Source organism: Hemitrygon akajei, chromosome 31 (assembly GCF_048418815.1).
Source record: "Hemitrygon akajei chromosome 31, sHemAka1.3, whole genome shotgun sequence".
Classification (NCBI taxonomy): Eukaryota; Metazoa; Chordata; class Chondrichthyes; order Myliobatiformes; family Dasyatidae; genus Hemitrygon; species Hemitrygon akajei.
The window spans coordinates 16,199,678-16,215,236 of NC_133154.1; the positions used below are offsets into that span (position 1 = coordinate 16,199,678).

The 15,559-nt window shown below is 41.4% G+C and overlaps 1 protein-coding gene across 1 annotated transcript in view; it reads right to left on the reverse strand.

Moving 5' to 3' along the window:
* srebf2 (sterol regulatory element binding transcription factor 2) overlaps window positions 1-15,559 on the reverse strand; it is a 60,401-nt gene extending 44,842 nt beyond the window's left edge. The window contains exons 1-4 of the mRNA XM_073033387.1: window positions 15,273-15,559; window positions 4,353-4,754; window positions 1,576-1,763; window positions 619-765 (exon numbers count right to left, since the gene is read on the reverse strand). Of these exons, the coding sequence (XP_072889488.1) occupies window positions 619-765; window positions 1,576-1,763; window positions 4,353-4,754; window positions 15,273-15,357 (822 nt within the window). The 5' untranslated portion in view covers window positions 15,358-15,559. The remainder of the gene's footprint in view (window positions 1-618; window positions 766-1,575; window positions 1,764-4,352; window positions 4,755-15,272) is intronic.

The window sequence follows — 15,559 nt, forward strand, 5'->3', positions numbered from 1 at the left end:
GACAAAGTTTGATCAGTTTTCCATTCATTATGCTGGAGGATAGCTGAAGTATTACAGCAGAACAATGGCCCACTCTTCAGAATCAACCTTCATCCCAGGAAGGAATCTAATAAATCCTCATTCACACAGGATCAGCACGGAGGCCCAGGAATATGTGACGAGCCTGCAGAGCAAGTGCTTTATTCTACATTTAACTGTAGGATTCCCTTCACCAGGACAGCAGTGGCTCATATTCTCAAGGATAATCAGGGATGGGCAATGAATGCTACCTTGCCAACAATGCTCAGATTACAAAAGATGAATGAAGGTTGGTCCCTGCCACTGCAAACCTAAATGAGATCACTTAACTCATTGACTTGGAACAGAATCTTTAAACATGCACAGCTTCATCACATGCTGCCTTTTAACCCATCAAAATCACTGGAAATGCCACTGTCAAGTAACTTGTTAGCTAAGAACTGACATTCATGAAGGTTACATAACATTAATTTCACATCCTGCATTTGTCAACGAATGCAAGTACTCAATAAAAATTGCAGAGTAAACACAATCTGCTGAAAAGCAATCTCTACTTCCACCTGCATTAGTAATTCAATGTTCTACTTGAATTAAACATACTGGGACTTGCAAAGCTGTGGTCTGCATTGGAGTGGTCAGTGTGGTGATGGTTGGATTCTGCACTGCAGCAATAACCGGACTGCGATCAGCTTTCAGAGCCGTCAGGACTAAGGAGTCCGTCTTTATGAGCTGAGGCTGCACCAGCACCTGGAATAGAATAAAATTCACTCTATCAGTTTAAAAGCTTTATCAGCAGGTAATAGTGTCATGGACACGTTCATCCTTGGAAATGGCTCATGGAAATTCAAGTTAACAGGACCAGAAAGAAATAAGAAATAAGGAGCAAAGTGATGATTCTTTTGTAAATATTGCATTAACATTGATCAGCAATAACTTACATCACTGGTACCTAATTGAAAATATTTGTTACCCCCATGCAATGCAAATAGCCTAAGAAATCAATTTAGTTTTTTTAAAACTTCTGCATCGCTGCTAAACATAATATTCATGGTTCTATTTGATTAGTAAACCAGTTTAATCTGCTTCTGATGGCTGTAGCAAAGGACTTGGTGTTTTCAGATTAAATTTAAATGAAGTTCATCTAACACACTTCATTGGCTTAAGAAATCAAGTTCTGAAGTCAGTGGGTGTGTTTACGCATGTCCTGGACCATTTACTTTCCTTGATATTTTAATTCCATGATTGTATCAGTTCAGAAAACATCATGTTCCACCTAACATTCAATATCTTTGTGCTTTTAGAGCAGATATTCCATTTTATTCCTTTACATTAATACTATGAGTTTGGGAGACTTTATATATTGATTAATACATATCTGATTGTTTAATTAATCTATTAATTGTGTACTCTCAAATGTTTTGTACTCATATTTTACTTATATTTTACTTAAAATTAATAAAAAGATTTGAAAAAAGAAAGAAAGAAAGATATTCCATTTTAGCATTCATCGAATTTAAGTTAACGGGCAATTGGGACAATCGGGGAAAGTATACTTACAGGAACCTGCTGCACCTGTGGTGAGTGTGTCTGGACGGAGGTGGTGGTGCCCGGTGTTAGCGTCTGGATGGTGGCTGTGGTGGCTGAAGTAAGCATCCTGTGGGTTGACAGACCCTGCACCTGCTGCTGAAAGGTGACTGGCTGCACCTGGGGGGAAGTGACCAGGTTCTGTATCTGGGACTGCAGAACTATAGAAACAGCCAAAATTAAAATACATAAAAAGAAAACAAGTAAATAGAAACAATCACAACATTCCTTCTTTCTCAAATGAATGAGATACCACCCAATGCACAACATATATAAATTGACAAATAGGCTAATTAACTTAATGATAAGGGGTTTGGGTGGTGGGGTGGGGATACGGGTCTACCAAAGGAGGTATAAGGTGCTCCTTCCCTCTGCTCGCTTGTGGGTCACCCTAGGGCAAGGTGTAGCAGTTGTTTAGCCCTCCATTCAGGGTAACACAAAGCCAATAGGAACAGGTGGTGGATGGTCGTATGAGCAGCTGGAGCATATCACAAGTGCTGGTTATGTCAGCACTGATGCCAGGCAGACACCCTCCAAAGAGCATTGATAATGGCTGGGATCACCCGCCTTTTGAAGACACTGCTCAGAAGATGGCAATGGCAAACCACTTCTGTAGAAAATCTGCCAAGAGCAACTAAGGTAAAAAGACCATGATCACCTGCATTATATGACATAACAACAATGATAAGAGGTAGTGAGTTTTGGTAGGATGAACAAGGAAGCCACAATAAGAGTCTGAGTGGGAAAGAAGAGCAAAACTTTCCACTATTATGGAACACAAATCAGTAAGACCATTAAAAAGCAAACAAAATAATTGTTTAATTCTAGTGGAATACAATTGAAAATCAGAAACACTGTCTAACATGGGGCAGGTGTCTACGTAAGATGGTGTGGAATTAAAAGCTAGGTTCAGTACAGTAACAATGAAACTACTGAATTATTGTGAAGCCCATCTGGTTTACACTAGGAAGAAAATTTGCCAGTTTAACCCATCTGGCCCAGATGTAATTCTATATGTCTAAATGAAATTCTTTAGATCCAGGGTAATCAGGAATAGATAACATAAGTTGCATCTACATCCTATGAATACATTTAAAAAACCACTGGCAGGGTAGATGTAGTGGTGATGATGGAGATACTTAACTGGGGCCATTAGACAACAACCAACAAATTCAGAAGTAAATTTAGAAAGAACAGTTTCCCCCTGCAAGTGGTTATAAGTGCAAAATCAGCAAATATGCATTTAAGGGAAAGGAACAGCTGAAGGGTGTGGAAATAAATGGGAATATCAAACTTACCATATGCAGCACTCCTACTGGAAAGCTGGAGCAGGACATGGTGCTCCTCACAATTAAATATTGTTTCTTGAGATCTTGGTTCTTAGCTGAAGAACCTTTTGGATGGGGTATCAAATGGGAGTCCCCTTTCTCCTCTCTGGAACTACTATTTCCATCATGAACATTTACAGGATAAATTGGTAAGGGGAAATTTGGTTTTGCAAAATCACAAAATTGTCTCTTCCCTTGAACATCATTCTTTAATTGATGAGAAGTAGATGATACACAATTAGATCTTAGTACTTTATATTCTATTACCACATCCAAGAACTGTAAACAGTTTAAGATGATGAGCATTATCATTCCTTTCAACTTACTAATGTTATTGAGGGCTGGTCATCCAAAATTTTTGTTTATTTTAATTAGAGTTATACTTCTTAAAATCATTAATATGATTTAGAAAAAAGTAATTATATACGAGTCTCTTTTCCATAAGTGATTGACCAAATAGAAATCTTAAAAATTATGATTTTTTTAATATAAAGTCACTATGAAAAAAAGTAGTGGATACGGCTCAATCTATCATGGGTAAAGTCCTCCCAACCAGTGAGCACATCTACATGAAACGCTGTCACAGAAAAGCAGCATCCATCATCAGGGACCCTCACCATCCAGGACATGCTCTCTTCTTGCTGGTACAATCAGGAAGAAGGTACAGAGGCCTCAGGACTCACACTACCAGGTTCAGGAACAATTATTACCCCTCACCCATTAGGTTCCTGAACCAAAGGGGATAACTTCACTTGCCTCATCATTAAAATTTTCCTACAGTTAATGGACTCACATTCAAGGACTCTTCATTTCATATTCCCAATATTTATTGCTTATTTATTATCATTGCTTCTTCTTTTTATATTTGCACAGTTTTTTAAATTTTTGCACTCTGGTTGAACATCCTAGTTGGGCGGTCTTTCATTGATTCTGTCATAGTTATTATTCTATAGATTTGTTGAGTATGGCCACAAGAAAATGAATCTCAGGGTTGTAAATGGTGAGATACATGCACTTTGATAATAAATTTACTTTGAACTTTGAACTGGGGGCAACTCACAGTGGTCAATTAACCTACCATCTGGCAGATCTTTGGTATGTGAAAGGAAATCCATACGATCTCAGGGAGAACATGCAAACTCCATACAGATAGTACCTAAAATCAGGACTGTACCTGGTGTCTAACACTACAAGGCAGCATCTCTTCCAGCTGCGTCAGTGTACGGCACTTTCGATAAGAACATGAAACACGCTGCTTCAAAGTATGAAGCATGAACGTCAGGCAACTGCCCAAATACGTGGCTTTCTGTTCTTGAATTAGGGAAAAACCTCTCATATTGTCGATGTGAATTCAAAAGCTGATCTAATCTTGGATTGCACTCAAATATAATATTCTTAAATACTTTGTATGCAAACTCATACCTGAGAATCCTCCTTGGTTCTGGTAGGTGAGTACAGGCTGCTGAATGATACGCGCCTGCGTCGGTGCTGAGGTAAAGTTTGACGTTATCATGAAGGTTTGCTGCTGCGGTTGTGTGTGCACAGGTGGACGCGGGTGCAGGACTGGGGCGGTCCTTTGGGCCACAGGGGAAGGGGTCTGCAGGATTGCTGGTGCTGCAGAGGGATGAACTTGCTGCTGCTGTTGTTGCACCTGCTGCTGCACCAGCTGCGGCTGCTGCATTGGTGCCTGCGGCGGCGCTCCTTGCTGCTGCGGCATCGCAACAGGAGGCTGGTCGAGCTTTTCGCATCCCGTCAGACCAGAGCTGAAATGCTCAAACAGGTCAGGAAAGTCACCCACTTGGCCACTGACAAACTGCAGCATTTCTATGAAAAAAATAATGTAATTAGTACCAAAGAGGAGAATATTCATCCTCCTGTCAGTCAGTTCCTTTCTTAGCAACTGTCATAACATCACACTAAAATTTTAATGCTAGAAACCAACGTCAGCCACCATTTATTAAAGTACAACTAAATAAGTTTTATTATAAAGTACCCAGCTCATATACTGATAAGAATTTGATCTGGCAGAACCAAGAACCCATCATAAAACCACACTAAGAACTTTTACAACTGTCTTTCAAGGCATCCACTTAGATGAGCACTGTAACCATTAACTTTGCAATGACACTAATTATTTCTATGTATTGCACTCTGCTTCCATTTGCTCTGCACGGTGCGACTCTTGCAGTCTTCAAAAAAATTTATCATCCCAGATTTAACTGTATAACTTAGATTCCTTCACGAGGAAACCTCAGGCATGAACAAGTTGGGCCGAAAGACCCATTTCTATGCTTTTTAACTTTATGAATGGCTCCCATGACTGTCAATTATACATTCAGTGGGCACTTCATTAGGTTCACCTGCATACTTACTCTAAATGCAAATATCTACAGCCAATCATGTAGCAGCAACTGCAAGCACAATAGTATGCAGACATGGCCAAGAGGTTAAGTCATTGTACAGACTAAACATCAGAACAGGGAATAAATGTGATTTCAGGGACTTTAACCACGGAATGATTGTTGGTGCCAGATGGGGTAGTTTGGTACCTCAGAAACTGCTAATCTCCTGGAATTTTCACACACAACAGTCTCTAGAGTTCATAGAGAATGGTACGAAAACCAAAAATCATCCAGTGAACGGCAATTTTGAGGGTGAAAATGCCTTGTTAATGAGAGAGGTTAGAAGAGAATGAACAGACTGACAGTAACTCAAATAACCACATGTTACAAAAGAGGAGCGCAGAAGAATATTTCTGAACGGGTAACAGGTTGAACCTTGAAGTGGATTGGCTACAGCAGCAGAAGATCACAAACACACACTCAGTGACCACTTTTTTAGCTACAGGGGGTACCTCATAAAGTGGCAATTGAGTGTAAATCCATCGATAAACTCTGAGCTGAGCAAAGATGGACATTCACTTAGTGTAACAGTTGTAATGTGTATCAAACTTCATAGATGCCAACAGCAGTGACTGCAATTTTGTTTTCGGGTACCAGGAGGCATAAAAACAATTCTCTTTTTGATGCTTACTTCAGTTATTCAAACCCAGATGGATGGAGTCATGATTCCAGACTGAATTGTTCTTGCCTAACAGCCTGGATGTCAAGACTGATCCAAAATTTTGCTGCCCAACTTGTATTGCACATACCCCATCAGAACTACATTCTCTGAGTCCAGTACTATCAATACCACTTGAACAAAACTGATACGGAGCCAAAGAATGGATGGCTGAAAGTATGATCAACAATTTAGATTTAAAAGTGATCTTAAAGGAATATAGGGAGGTCAAACTAATATTAGGACAAAAGGATATATGGCGAGGGGTGCATGGCAGGGGAGGGAGGTGGAAGGTGCACAGTGAAGTGTTCTCATAAGCAGTTCCTTCTCACAGACACATTTCAGAGGACCTGTCCTGGGTCCAGCACGCAAGCATCTCCACTACTTCCTTCGGAGCTTGCGAAGATTCGGCATGACATCTAAAATATTGACCAACTTCTATAGATGTGTGGTGGAGAGTATATTGACTGGCTGCATCACAGCCTGGTATGGGAACACCAATGCACTTGAATGGAAAGCACTACAAGTAGTGGATACAGCCCAGTCCATCACAGGTAAAGCCCTTCCCTCAATTAAGCACATCTGCACAGAGCGTTGTTGCAGAAACGCAGCATCCATCATCAGGGACCCCCACCACCCAGGCCAGGCTCTCTTCTCGCAGCTGCTGTCAGGAAGAAGGTATGAGAGCTCAGGACTCGCACCACCAGGTTCAGGAACAGTTATTACCCCTCAACCATCAGGCTCTTGCACCAGATGGGTAATTTCACTCCACTTGCCCTTGAAATGTTCCCACAACCTATAGATTAACTTAAGGACTCTTCATTTCATGCTCTCGATGTTTGTTCTTTATTTATTTTTTCCTTTCGTTTTGTATTTGCATAGTTTGTTGTCTTTTGTACACTGGTTGTCCATCCTGTTGATGCAGTCTTTCATTGATTCTATTACGATTATTGCATTTATTGAGTAATCTCAGGGTTGTATGTAGTAACATATATGTACTTTGACAATAAATTTACTTTGAACATACTTTTGTTATTGGGAAGGATGCCTCCTCAGCCTCCAATTACTGCTCATCCAATTTTTGCAACCCAACAACTAACTCTCCACCCACCCCACCTTCTGCAATCTCACTGTGTCTCTTGTTCTCATTATACTCTTTCAAGACTAAGTTCTAATCTACCTTCTTGATCATGCTTCCAATCCTCCATCACAACATCCATTGGTTCTGTATTAACTTTACTCATTCTCAAAATATTTCCCTAATTGACTTTTTTATATGAATGCAAATCATTATGAATTGTTTAATATTAGCTGAAATAACACATAGTGGTTAAGAAGAGTAAACATTGTGAAATATTCACTAAAAGTTACAATTAGAACATGAAACTGCAACTTGTAGTATTTTTGTACCGAGTTTCTAAAGATTTATACTATGGAATTTAAAATGAAGTACTTTATAAATGCAGCAGCTATTGCAACCTAGGGAAATATAACAGGCAATTCAGAAATAGGAACAAAATAAACCACATTTAATCTGTTTATAATAAGGTTTAAAAATAAATATTGACAAAGTCAAAGAAAACTTCCTTGTTTTTAATTGGCATACTGGCAAAATTTGACAACATCGCAACATTCCATTCTGAAGCTGGTATCATTTTTCTTTCAATTTAGAGATACAGCACAGTAATAGGCCCTTTCTGCTCAAGAACCTGCACCCATGAAACCAATTAACCTAGTAACCTGTACATCTTTAGAATATGGGAGGAAATTGGAGCACCTGGAGGAAACTTATGTGGTAACGGGGAGAATGTACAAACTCCTTACAGACACCTATGGGAATCTTCAACCTCACACCATTTGTATTCCCTGGACTACAGAGCCATCCAAAGTTATGTACTAGAGTCCATGGAACTGCTTCTGACACCACAACTTCCCTGTCTTTCTCCCTGAGCAAAAGACTTACAGCATGGACTGTCTAGCGTTATTCTAGAAGGAACAGATGCTTATAAATTTCAGCTTCAAAACCCGAAAGGCAATGCTGTATGTTCAGTTATGTCAATGCCTCTGTGCACATTATTGGTAGGATATGACATGAAAAATCTGTAATCAGGAAAAAAGAGGTGTACTTAGCAGAAAGGATGAGATAGGGAGGCTTTAATGTGCTGAATAGATTTTAGGGGATGGGGGTAATTTGAGGTATAAAACATTGGTGTAAAACATAAAAGCTTTTTTTATTAAATGCGGAGAGGCTTGGGGATTTTGATGTTCAAAGGAACTGAAGTGTCCTGCCACCAAATGCTAACACAGTCATAGAGCTGCAGAGACCAGAAACAGATTCTTCATTCCACCACATCCATGTCAAACTTTTTGTCATCAACTCCAATCACAACTGCCTTCGTTGGGTTCATATCCTTTTCTGCCTCATGTATCCAAGTACCTGAATTGTAATTGTATCTGATTCCCCCACCTCTTCCAGCAGCGAGTTCCAGATATCAACTACTTTCCGTGTAAAATGAAATGTTCGCCTCAAATTCTCTTTCACTTCCCCTCACCTTAAACCTATGCCTTCTTGTCTGTGATACCACTACTGTGGGCAAAAGATTCTATCTATCTTGTCTATAGCTCTTACAGACCTCCATCAGGTCCACCCTCAGCCTTCTTTGCTCCAGGGAAATCGCCCCCAGCCTATCCAATTTCGCAAATCCTACAATCCAGACAGGAAAGCGCAGTAATCTGTAAAATGATAAAGCATGTGCTAGGTTTCATGATGAAGGTTTCAACGGAAATAAACATGTCACTGCAATGAAAGAACGCCTTGGTGAGAATACAGCAAAAGTATTGTGTAAAACTTTGGTCTCATAAAAACAGAAGTATCAAGGAAGGTTTACTGGACTAGCTCCTCTCTGGTCTACTATACAGGGAGACATTAATAGACTATGCTTTACTCTCTAGTTTTTGGAAGAAGAGGTGACTTCATTGAAATTTATAAAATTCTAAATCAACACACACAAAACACTGAAGGAACTCAGCAGGTCAGGCAGAAGTCAAGTCTATTGTCATTTCGACCATAAACTGCTGGTACAGTACACAGTAAAAATGAAACAATGCTCCTCCAGGACCCTGGTGCTACATGAATGGAATCTATTCCATGAACCTATGGAAATGAATAGATAGCCGACGTTTTGGGCCAAGACCCTTCTTACAACGTTCAAAAGGATGGCTGCAGGGATGATATTTTCCAGAGTTGAGGAGTCTAGAACCAGGGATACCAGTTTCAGAACATGGGGGAGGTTATTCGAGATGAAAAGGTGGATGATGAACCTCTGGAACTTCCAATCTTATAAAGTGAAGGAGGCTGCAGTCACAAATTTCACCCAAAATGGAGATTGATAGATTTCAGGATCTTAAGAAGTCTACAGAAGGACTTGGACAGAGCAAGAGAATAGGCAAAGAAGTGGCCGATCAAATACAATGAAGGGATCATGCAGTTTGCCAGAAGGACGAAAGGTGTAAACAGGGAGGAGTTTAAACATTGGAGGTGCAACGGAACTCAGGAGTCCTGGTGCAGGATTCCCTAAAGGTTACCTTGTAGATTGAGTCAGTAGTAAGGAAGGCAAATACAACATTAACATTCATTCTGAGAATACCAGAATATAAAAGCAAGGATATAACGCATTGGCATTAAAACGGCACTGGTTAGAACCCATTTGAAGTATTGTGAGCAGTTTTGGGACCTCTTAGCTAAAAAAGGATGGGCTAACATTGGAGAGGGTCCAGAGAAAGTTTATGAGAATAACCCAGGAAATGAAAGGGTTAATGTATGAGGAGCGTTTGATGGCTCTGAGCCTATACTCGCTACAGCTTAGAAAAATGGGGGGGGGGGGGGGGGGGGGGTTGAAGAAGGGATCTCTTTGAAATCTACCAAATATTGAGAGGGCTAGATAGAGTGGAGGAGTGGAGGTGGAAAGGATGCTTCCATTAGTGGGAAAGTCGAGGACCCGAGGGCACAGCCTCGGAATACAAGGACACCCCTTTAGAACAGAGATGAAGAGGAATTTCTTCAGCCAGAGGGTGATGTATTTGTAGAATTCATTGCTATACATGTCTGTGGAGGTCAAGCCATTGGATAAATTTAAAACAGAGGTCGATAGGTTCTTGATTAGTCAAGGGAAAAGGCAACTGAATGGGGGTGAGAGAGGGAAAATAAAATCAGTCAAGATCAAATGGCAAAGCAGACTGTATTGGCCAAGCGGCCTAACTGTGCTCCTATTTCTTATAAGGCTTAAGTGTTGGTGGAGGTAATGGTGCTGGGTGTGTGACCAGGACAGAGCATGCTCGAGGGCTATATGGCGTACTGCTCCTCCTCTGATGAAATAAGCAGATAGTGCATGTCTGAATTGCAAAATAATTACACAAAAGACAGCTCAGAAGAAACACTTTTTTCTTTACACGTTCCAGGTTCCACATTCTTCTGATGCAGTTTATCGAAAGGCAAGAGCGCGAGTTGAGCAGTGGTGCTTATCCAGATTTGGTTGGAGGTTTCAACACGGTTAGAATGGTGGTGAATATCCGTAGATCGGGTTGAGGCGTTTGGTCGTGTGATGTTCGCTGAGCTTGGCAACGAGCTCGTAGACGTCTCATCACCAGTCAAGGTAGCATCCTCACAGTGCAGCTGTTGCTGTTTCTCTCTGGGTGTGCTCATGCTTATATAGTAGGCATGAGAATTTTTAGAAGCGTGGTTCTTTTCTGATAACTCCGAAAACAAATACGAAATAGACACCATCTACGAATCCCCTAAGAGCCAAAGAAACGTGAGCCAATAGAATCCAAAGGTCAACTGAAGGGGTAGCCAATCAGAACTGAAGGAAGCACACAGGGGGCTATTTAACATGAGCACTCCACGAGAGAAACACCAGCACTGCATCACCTTACCTGGTGATAAAACGTTTGCAAGCTAATTGCAAAGCTCAGAGAACACCACAACATCCAATTACAACATGTATCAACTCCACCATGAACAGTCGGTCCCAAGCCCAGCTGTGGAAGGGGGTTGGGCATGGGGCTAGTAACCCCATCTCGTAAAAACCCAGAGCGACAGAAATGCCACAGAAGTTCCAAAGACCTCATCCCTGAGAGAGCAAGGATACACCTAGAGGATGGATTACACCTGGAGACGACATTAAATACTGGCCCAGGACAGAGGACTCTAGCAAGCTACTGTCAATGCCCAGAAGGGGTGACTGGCTTAAGTACATCAGTACAACATGTATCGCAGTAAGATACAAAAACAAGTTAGAAAGCTTACTATGGACAAGAAACTAAATGCTGCGATAATCCTTAATAAGTTATTTTTTTTGTATTAACTAAATTATGCTACTCAATATCAAACCAGTTTCTGATACAGGAGAAGATGCCACTGCCCTTAACTCGGCAGTGGAGTTATCGGGGCACCGTCTTTTGATGGCGTTTCCGTAGCAAGCTATTCTTGTTTTTACGAGGCCGACTTGCTAGCTCGACGCTCAGCCCGACTTGGATTCGAACTCGGGAGCCTTCGCTCCGGAGTCAGGCGCTGATATTATTGCACCGCCAACCGGGACAGTTTCTGATAAAACACGACTTTCATTTCATCACTCCCCCCCACCCCACCCACAGTAAGGTGTTAGGTGATTTGAAAGAGTTGACATTGTGAAAGATGAGTAAGTTACCCATGCCTATGTCTGTTTGAAGCGTTTCATATTTATACCTGACATAGTTCTCATTTCAGGCTCAAGACTTTTCATCAAAGGCAATACACTATAATCAACTGAAAAGATGTTTTCTGACACTTCCTGTTTTATCTGTGGTTTCCAGCATCTGAAATATTTTGTTTGCAACATCTCACTCACCCATTAGTACACAAGATCATAAGAATCTGAAGTAGGCCACTTGATCATGGCTGATTTTCCCTCTCAACTACATTCTCCTGCCTTTTCCCCATGACGTTTGGTGCCCTTACTATCAACATCCACTTTAAATATACACAATGACTTGGGCTCCACAGCTGTCTGTGACAATGAATTCCAGAGATTAACCACTCCGTGGCTAAAGAAATTCCTTTTCATCTCCGTTCTAAAGGGACTGCCTACTATTCTGAGGCTGTCCACTCTAATCCTGGACTCTCCCAAGATTTGTTCTGTGATTTTTTTTTACACATAACTTGGAAGGGTTAGTAAGCTTGTGGATAACACAAAGGTTGCTGGAGTTGTGAATAGCTCAGAAGGCTGACATTGGTTACAAGGGGACTTTGACAAGATGGGGAGCTGCACTGAGAAGCAGCAGGTGGAATTCAACCCGGACAAGTGTGGAGTGATTCAGTTTGTAAGGCTGAATTTGAAGGCAGAATACAGGGTTCATGGTCAGATTCTTAGCAGTGTGGAGGAACAGAAGAATCTTTGGGTCTATATCCCTCAAAGTTGCCCTGGAAGTTGATACAGTTGTTAAGAAGGCGTGAGGTTTATGGTGCGTCGGCCTTCATTAGTTGATGGATTGAGCTCGAGAGCTGAGGTAACGTTACAGCGGTAGAAAGCCCAGGCCACACTAAGAACATTATAATCAGCTCTGGTCACCTCATTACAGGAAGGTTTAGAGGGTACAGAGGAGATTTACCAGGATACTGCCTGGATTAGAGAGCTGGTCTGAAAAAGATAGCCAAAGTGGACCATCAGGGACTCCCCCCCCCCCCCCCGAAGGAGGAAATGGCTAATATGAGGGGGCATAACTTTAAGGATACTGGAGGGGAAAGTATGGGGGGAATGTCAGAGGCAGGGTTTCTTTTACAGAGAGTGGTGAGTGCATGAAACACCCTGCCGGGGTGGTGGCAGAGCCAAATTCATTAGAGACATTTAAGCGACTCTTAGATAGACTCATGTATGATAGTAAAATGGAGGGCTCTGTAGGAGGGAAGGGTTAGATTGATCTTAGAGTAAGTTATGGGTTGGTACAACATTGTGGGTCGAAGGGCCTTCACTGTGTTGTAGTGTTCTATGTTCTATTTGGAACATCCTCCCCATATCCACTCCACCTAGGCCTTTCATCAGCGTGTCCTGACAGCTTCCACAACCACCACCACCACCCCCCCAAAACCCTGGTGACATTTACTAATTCATTTATCTGACAATTAAATAGCAGATGCAGCACTCTGAAGTGTAGCTTCAGAATAGAAAAAAAATAATAAATATTGTTGATATTCATCATTCTTATCCATCCTCCTGCAGTTAGATACCCACGTGCATTAACACTTAACATCCAATATCAGAAGAAGCTGATACAACATTATGAAGGGAAAATCATATTCAACAAACACTGGAATGTTTTGATGATGTACACAGTAGACGAGGTAAAGGTGCACTAGAGAATGTCGTGTATTTGAATTTTCTGAATAACTTGATAAGGTTTCAGGAGAAGTTTGCGTACAAAATTAAAACACATAGGACTGGGCTACTCTACTGTCACAGATTGGAAAATGGTTATCTGTCGATAGGAGAGATGGAATAAATATGATTTTCCTAAGGTGCAGGCAGTGACTAGTAGGTGACAACTGGAATGAATGTTTGGGCCCAGCTCTTCACAACCTGCAAGGGTGTGGATGATATAAATGAATGGAATGTTTCTAAGTTTGAGAATCTGCAGCTGCTGGAATTCCAAATATCGACACATCGGGACGGGGATGGGAATTAAGATTTTGGCCACCAGGAAGTCCGGTTTGTGGCAGATGGTGGAAGTTTGCTGACAAGACAAAAGGGATAGATTGAGAGCTGTGACAAGGACGCAAAGTCTTCAAGGTGTTCTGGAGAATTTTAGTAGGTGGTGAATACATAGCAGGTGCGCATTATGAAAATAGAGTGGATGCCTTTGTATCCTTCACCACCTTCTTCAGCCCCAACAGAAACCCGCAACATCATCTGCTCTTCTCCCCTTTCCGCTTTCTGTAATTCTCTGTGACTCCCTTGGTCTGCTCATTCCTTCTCACCCATAACTCCCAGACATCTGCCAGCCTCAAAATACCGTCAGTCCTCCCTCTACTCTCTCAGTCCTGATGCAAGATCTTGATCCAAAACCTTGATGATCCCTTTGCCTCTAGAGATGTGGCTTGACCTCAGTTCTACCAGCAGCTTATTTTTCGCTCCAGACTCTGTATTTGTCAACCCATAGACTCCTCTCCCTGCCTCCCCCCCCACCACCCCCCCCCCACAGCACACTTCCAGCAGCTTGCTGACCCTGCACACAGATCACTGGAAGGTAATACACACATACAGCAAGCAATTTGGAAGAAATAGCATGTTGGCAACTATTGGAAGAAGATGTTTACCCTGACTGTAAATCAGCTACACAAGACAGAAAATAAATTAACTCATCCAATGGATATAGGGGCTCATTTGTTGTGGACAAAGGCCAATAAGAACCTTGGATTAAGAATGCAAGGTTGCTTTGTTAAGCAAATCAGTGGATATACTAATTTCCTTAGCAGCAGATGGTGCAGGAAAACAGCATGACTGAAAATACCAGCCATGGACTTATTGGATGGAAAACCAACTCCAACATCGAGTACTGCTCTCATAATACATGTAGATCGTATAATAGATTAATTTAAGCTAATTTGAGCAGAAAGGTCAATAACGAACTGGCACAGATTTAAGATGATTTACAGACATTTTAATAGGAATCTTAAATCATTTTGATTCAAAATGGTAGAGGTCTTAAACTCACTGTCTGAAAGCCTTTTGGAGGAGTGGGTTTCAGAATATTTGAATAAAGCCTAGATGAGCTCAGTATGCTGCAGCTCACAATATTGCTCACTAGGTACTAGAAAATGAACAAGCCTCAGTTACACTGTATTGGCCAGTGTGGGGCACAATGGGCCAAAGACCATGTTCTAATTTAAATTCATTTTATTTTGTTAAAAGCACAGATGTAATAGTTTCATAATAATTTGATAGTAAAAAGCATACAATTTTGGAAGTATTTTGTATCAAAAACACTGATCAACAAAATAAGTTTCAGTAGCATATATTACATTGAGTTGCAAAGTTTATAGATATTATACATCAAATCATCACATTGAACTTACTACCTCTGATTAACTCAACGCAAGGAGAGTAAATACCCTACAACCGTAAACTCCTTCCTTCGCACTCCCTCCAGAGAACCACACATACTGCAAGTAATATGCTCTGGTGGGTGACATTCAACGCCCAAGTGCACACTTCTAAGGGGCTATGAATGGTCGACAAAATACCAACTCACCGTCTATATCCCCAAAATTGAGTCCCTCACTGAACTCAGTCAGTGAAGGGTCCATATTCTCAAGCGACATGTCCTCGTTCTCCATTGCTTTAACAGAACAGCGATGGAGACACTTTCCTGGGGATGTAATAATGGAATGGTGGCTCTTCCCACCCCTTTCTCAAAAAAATACTTCGGCGTATCTCCTACTTTTGGGCTTCATTGTTGTTATTCTCTGCACCGATGCCACTTCCTCACTGACAGCGCCGCCATCTTGGTCCAGGGTGACGTCACACACTAGCGACGCC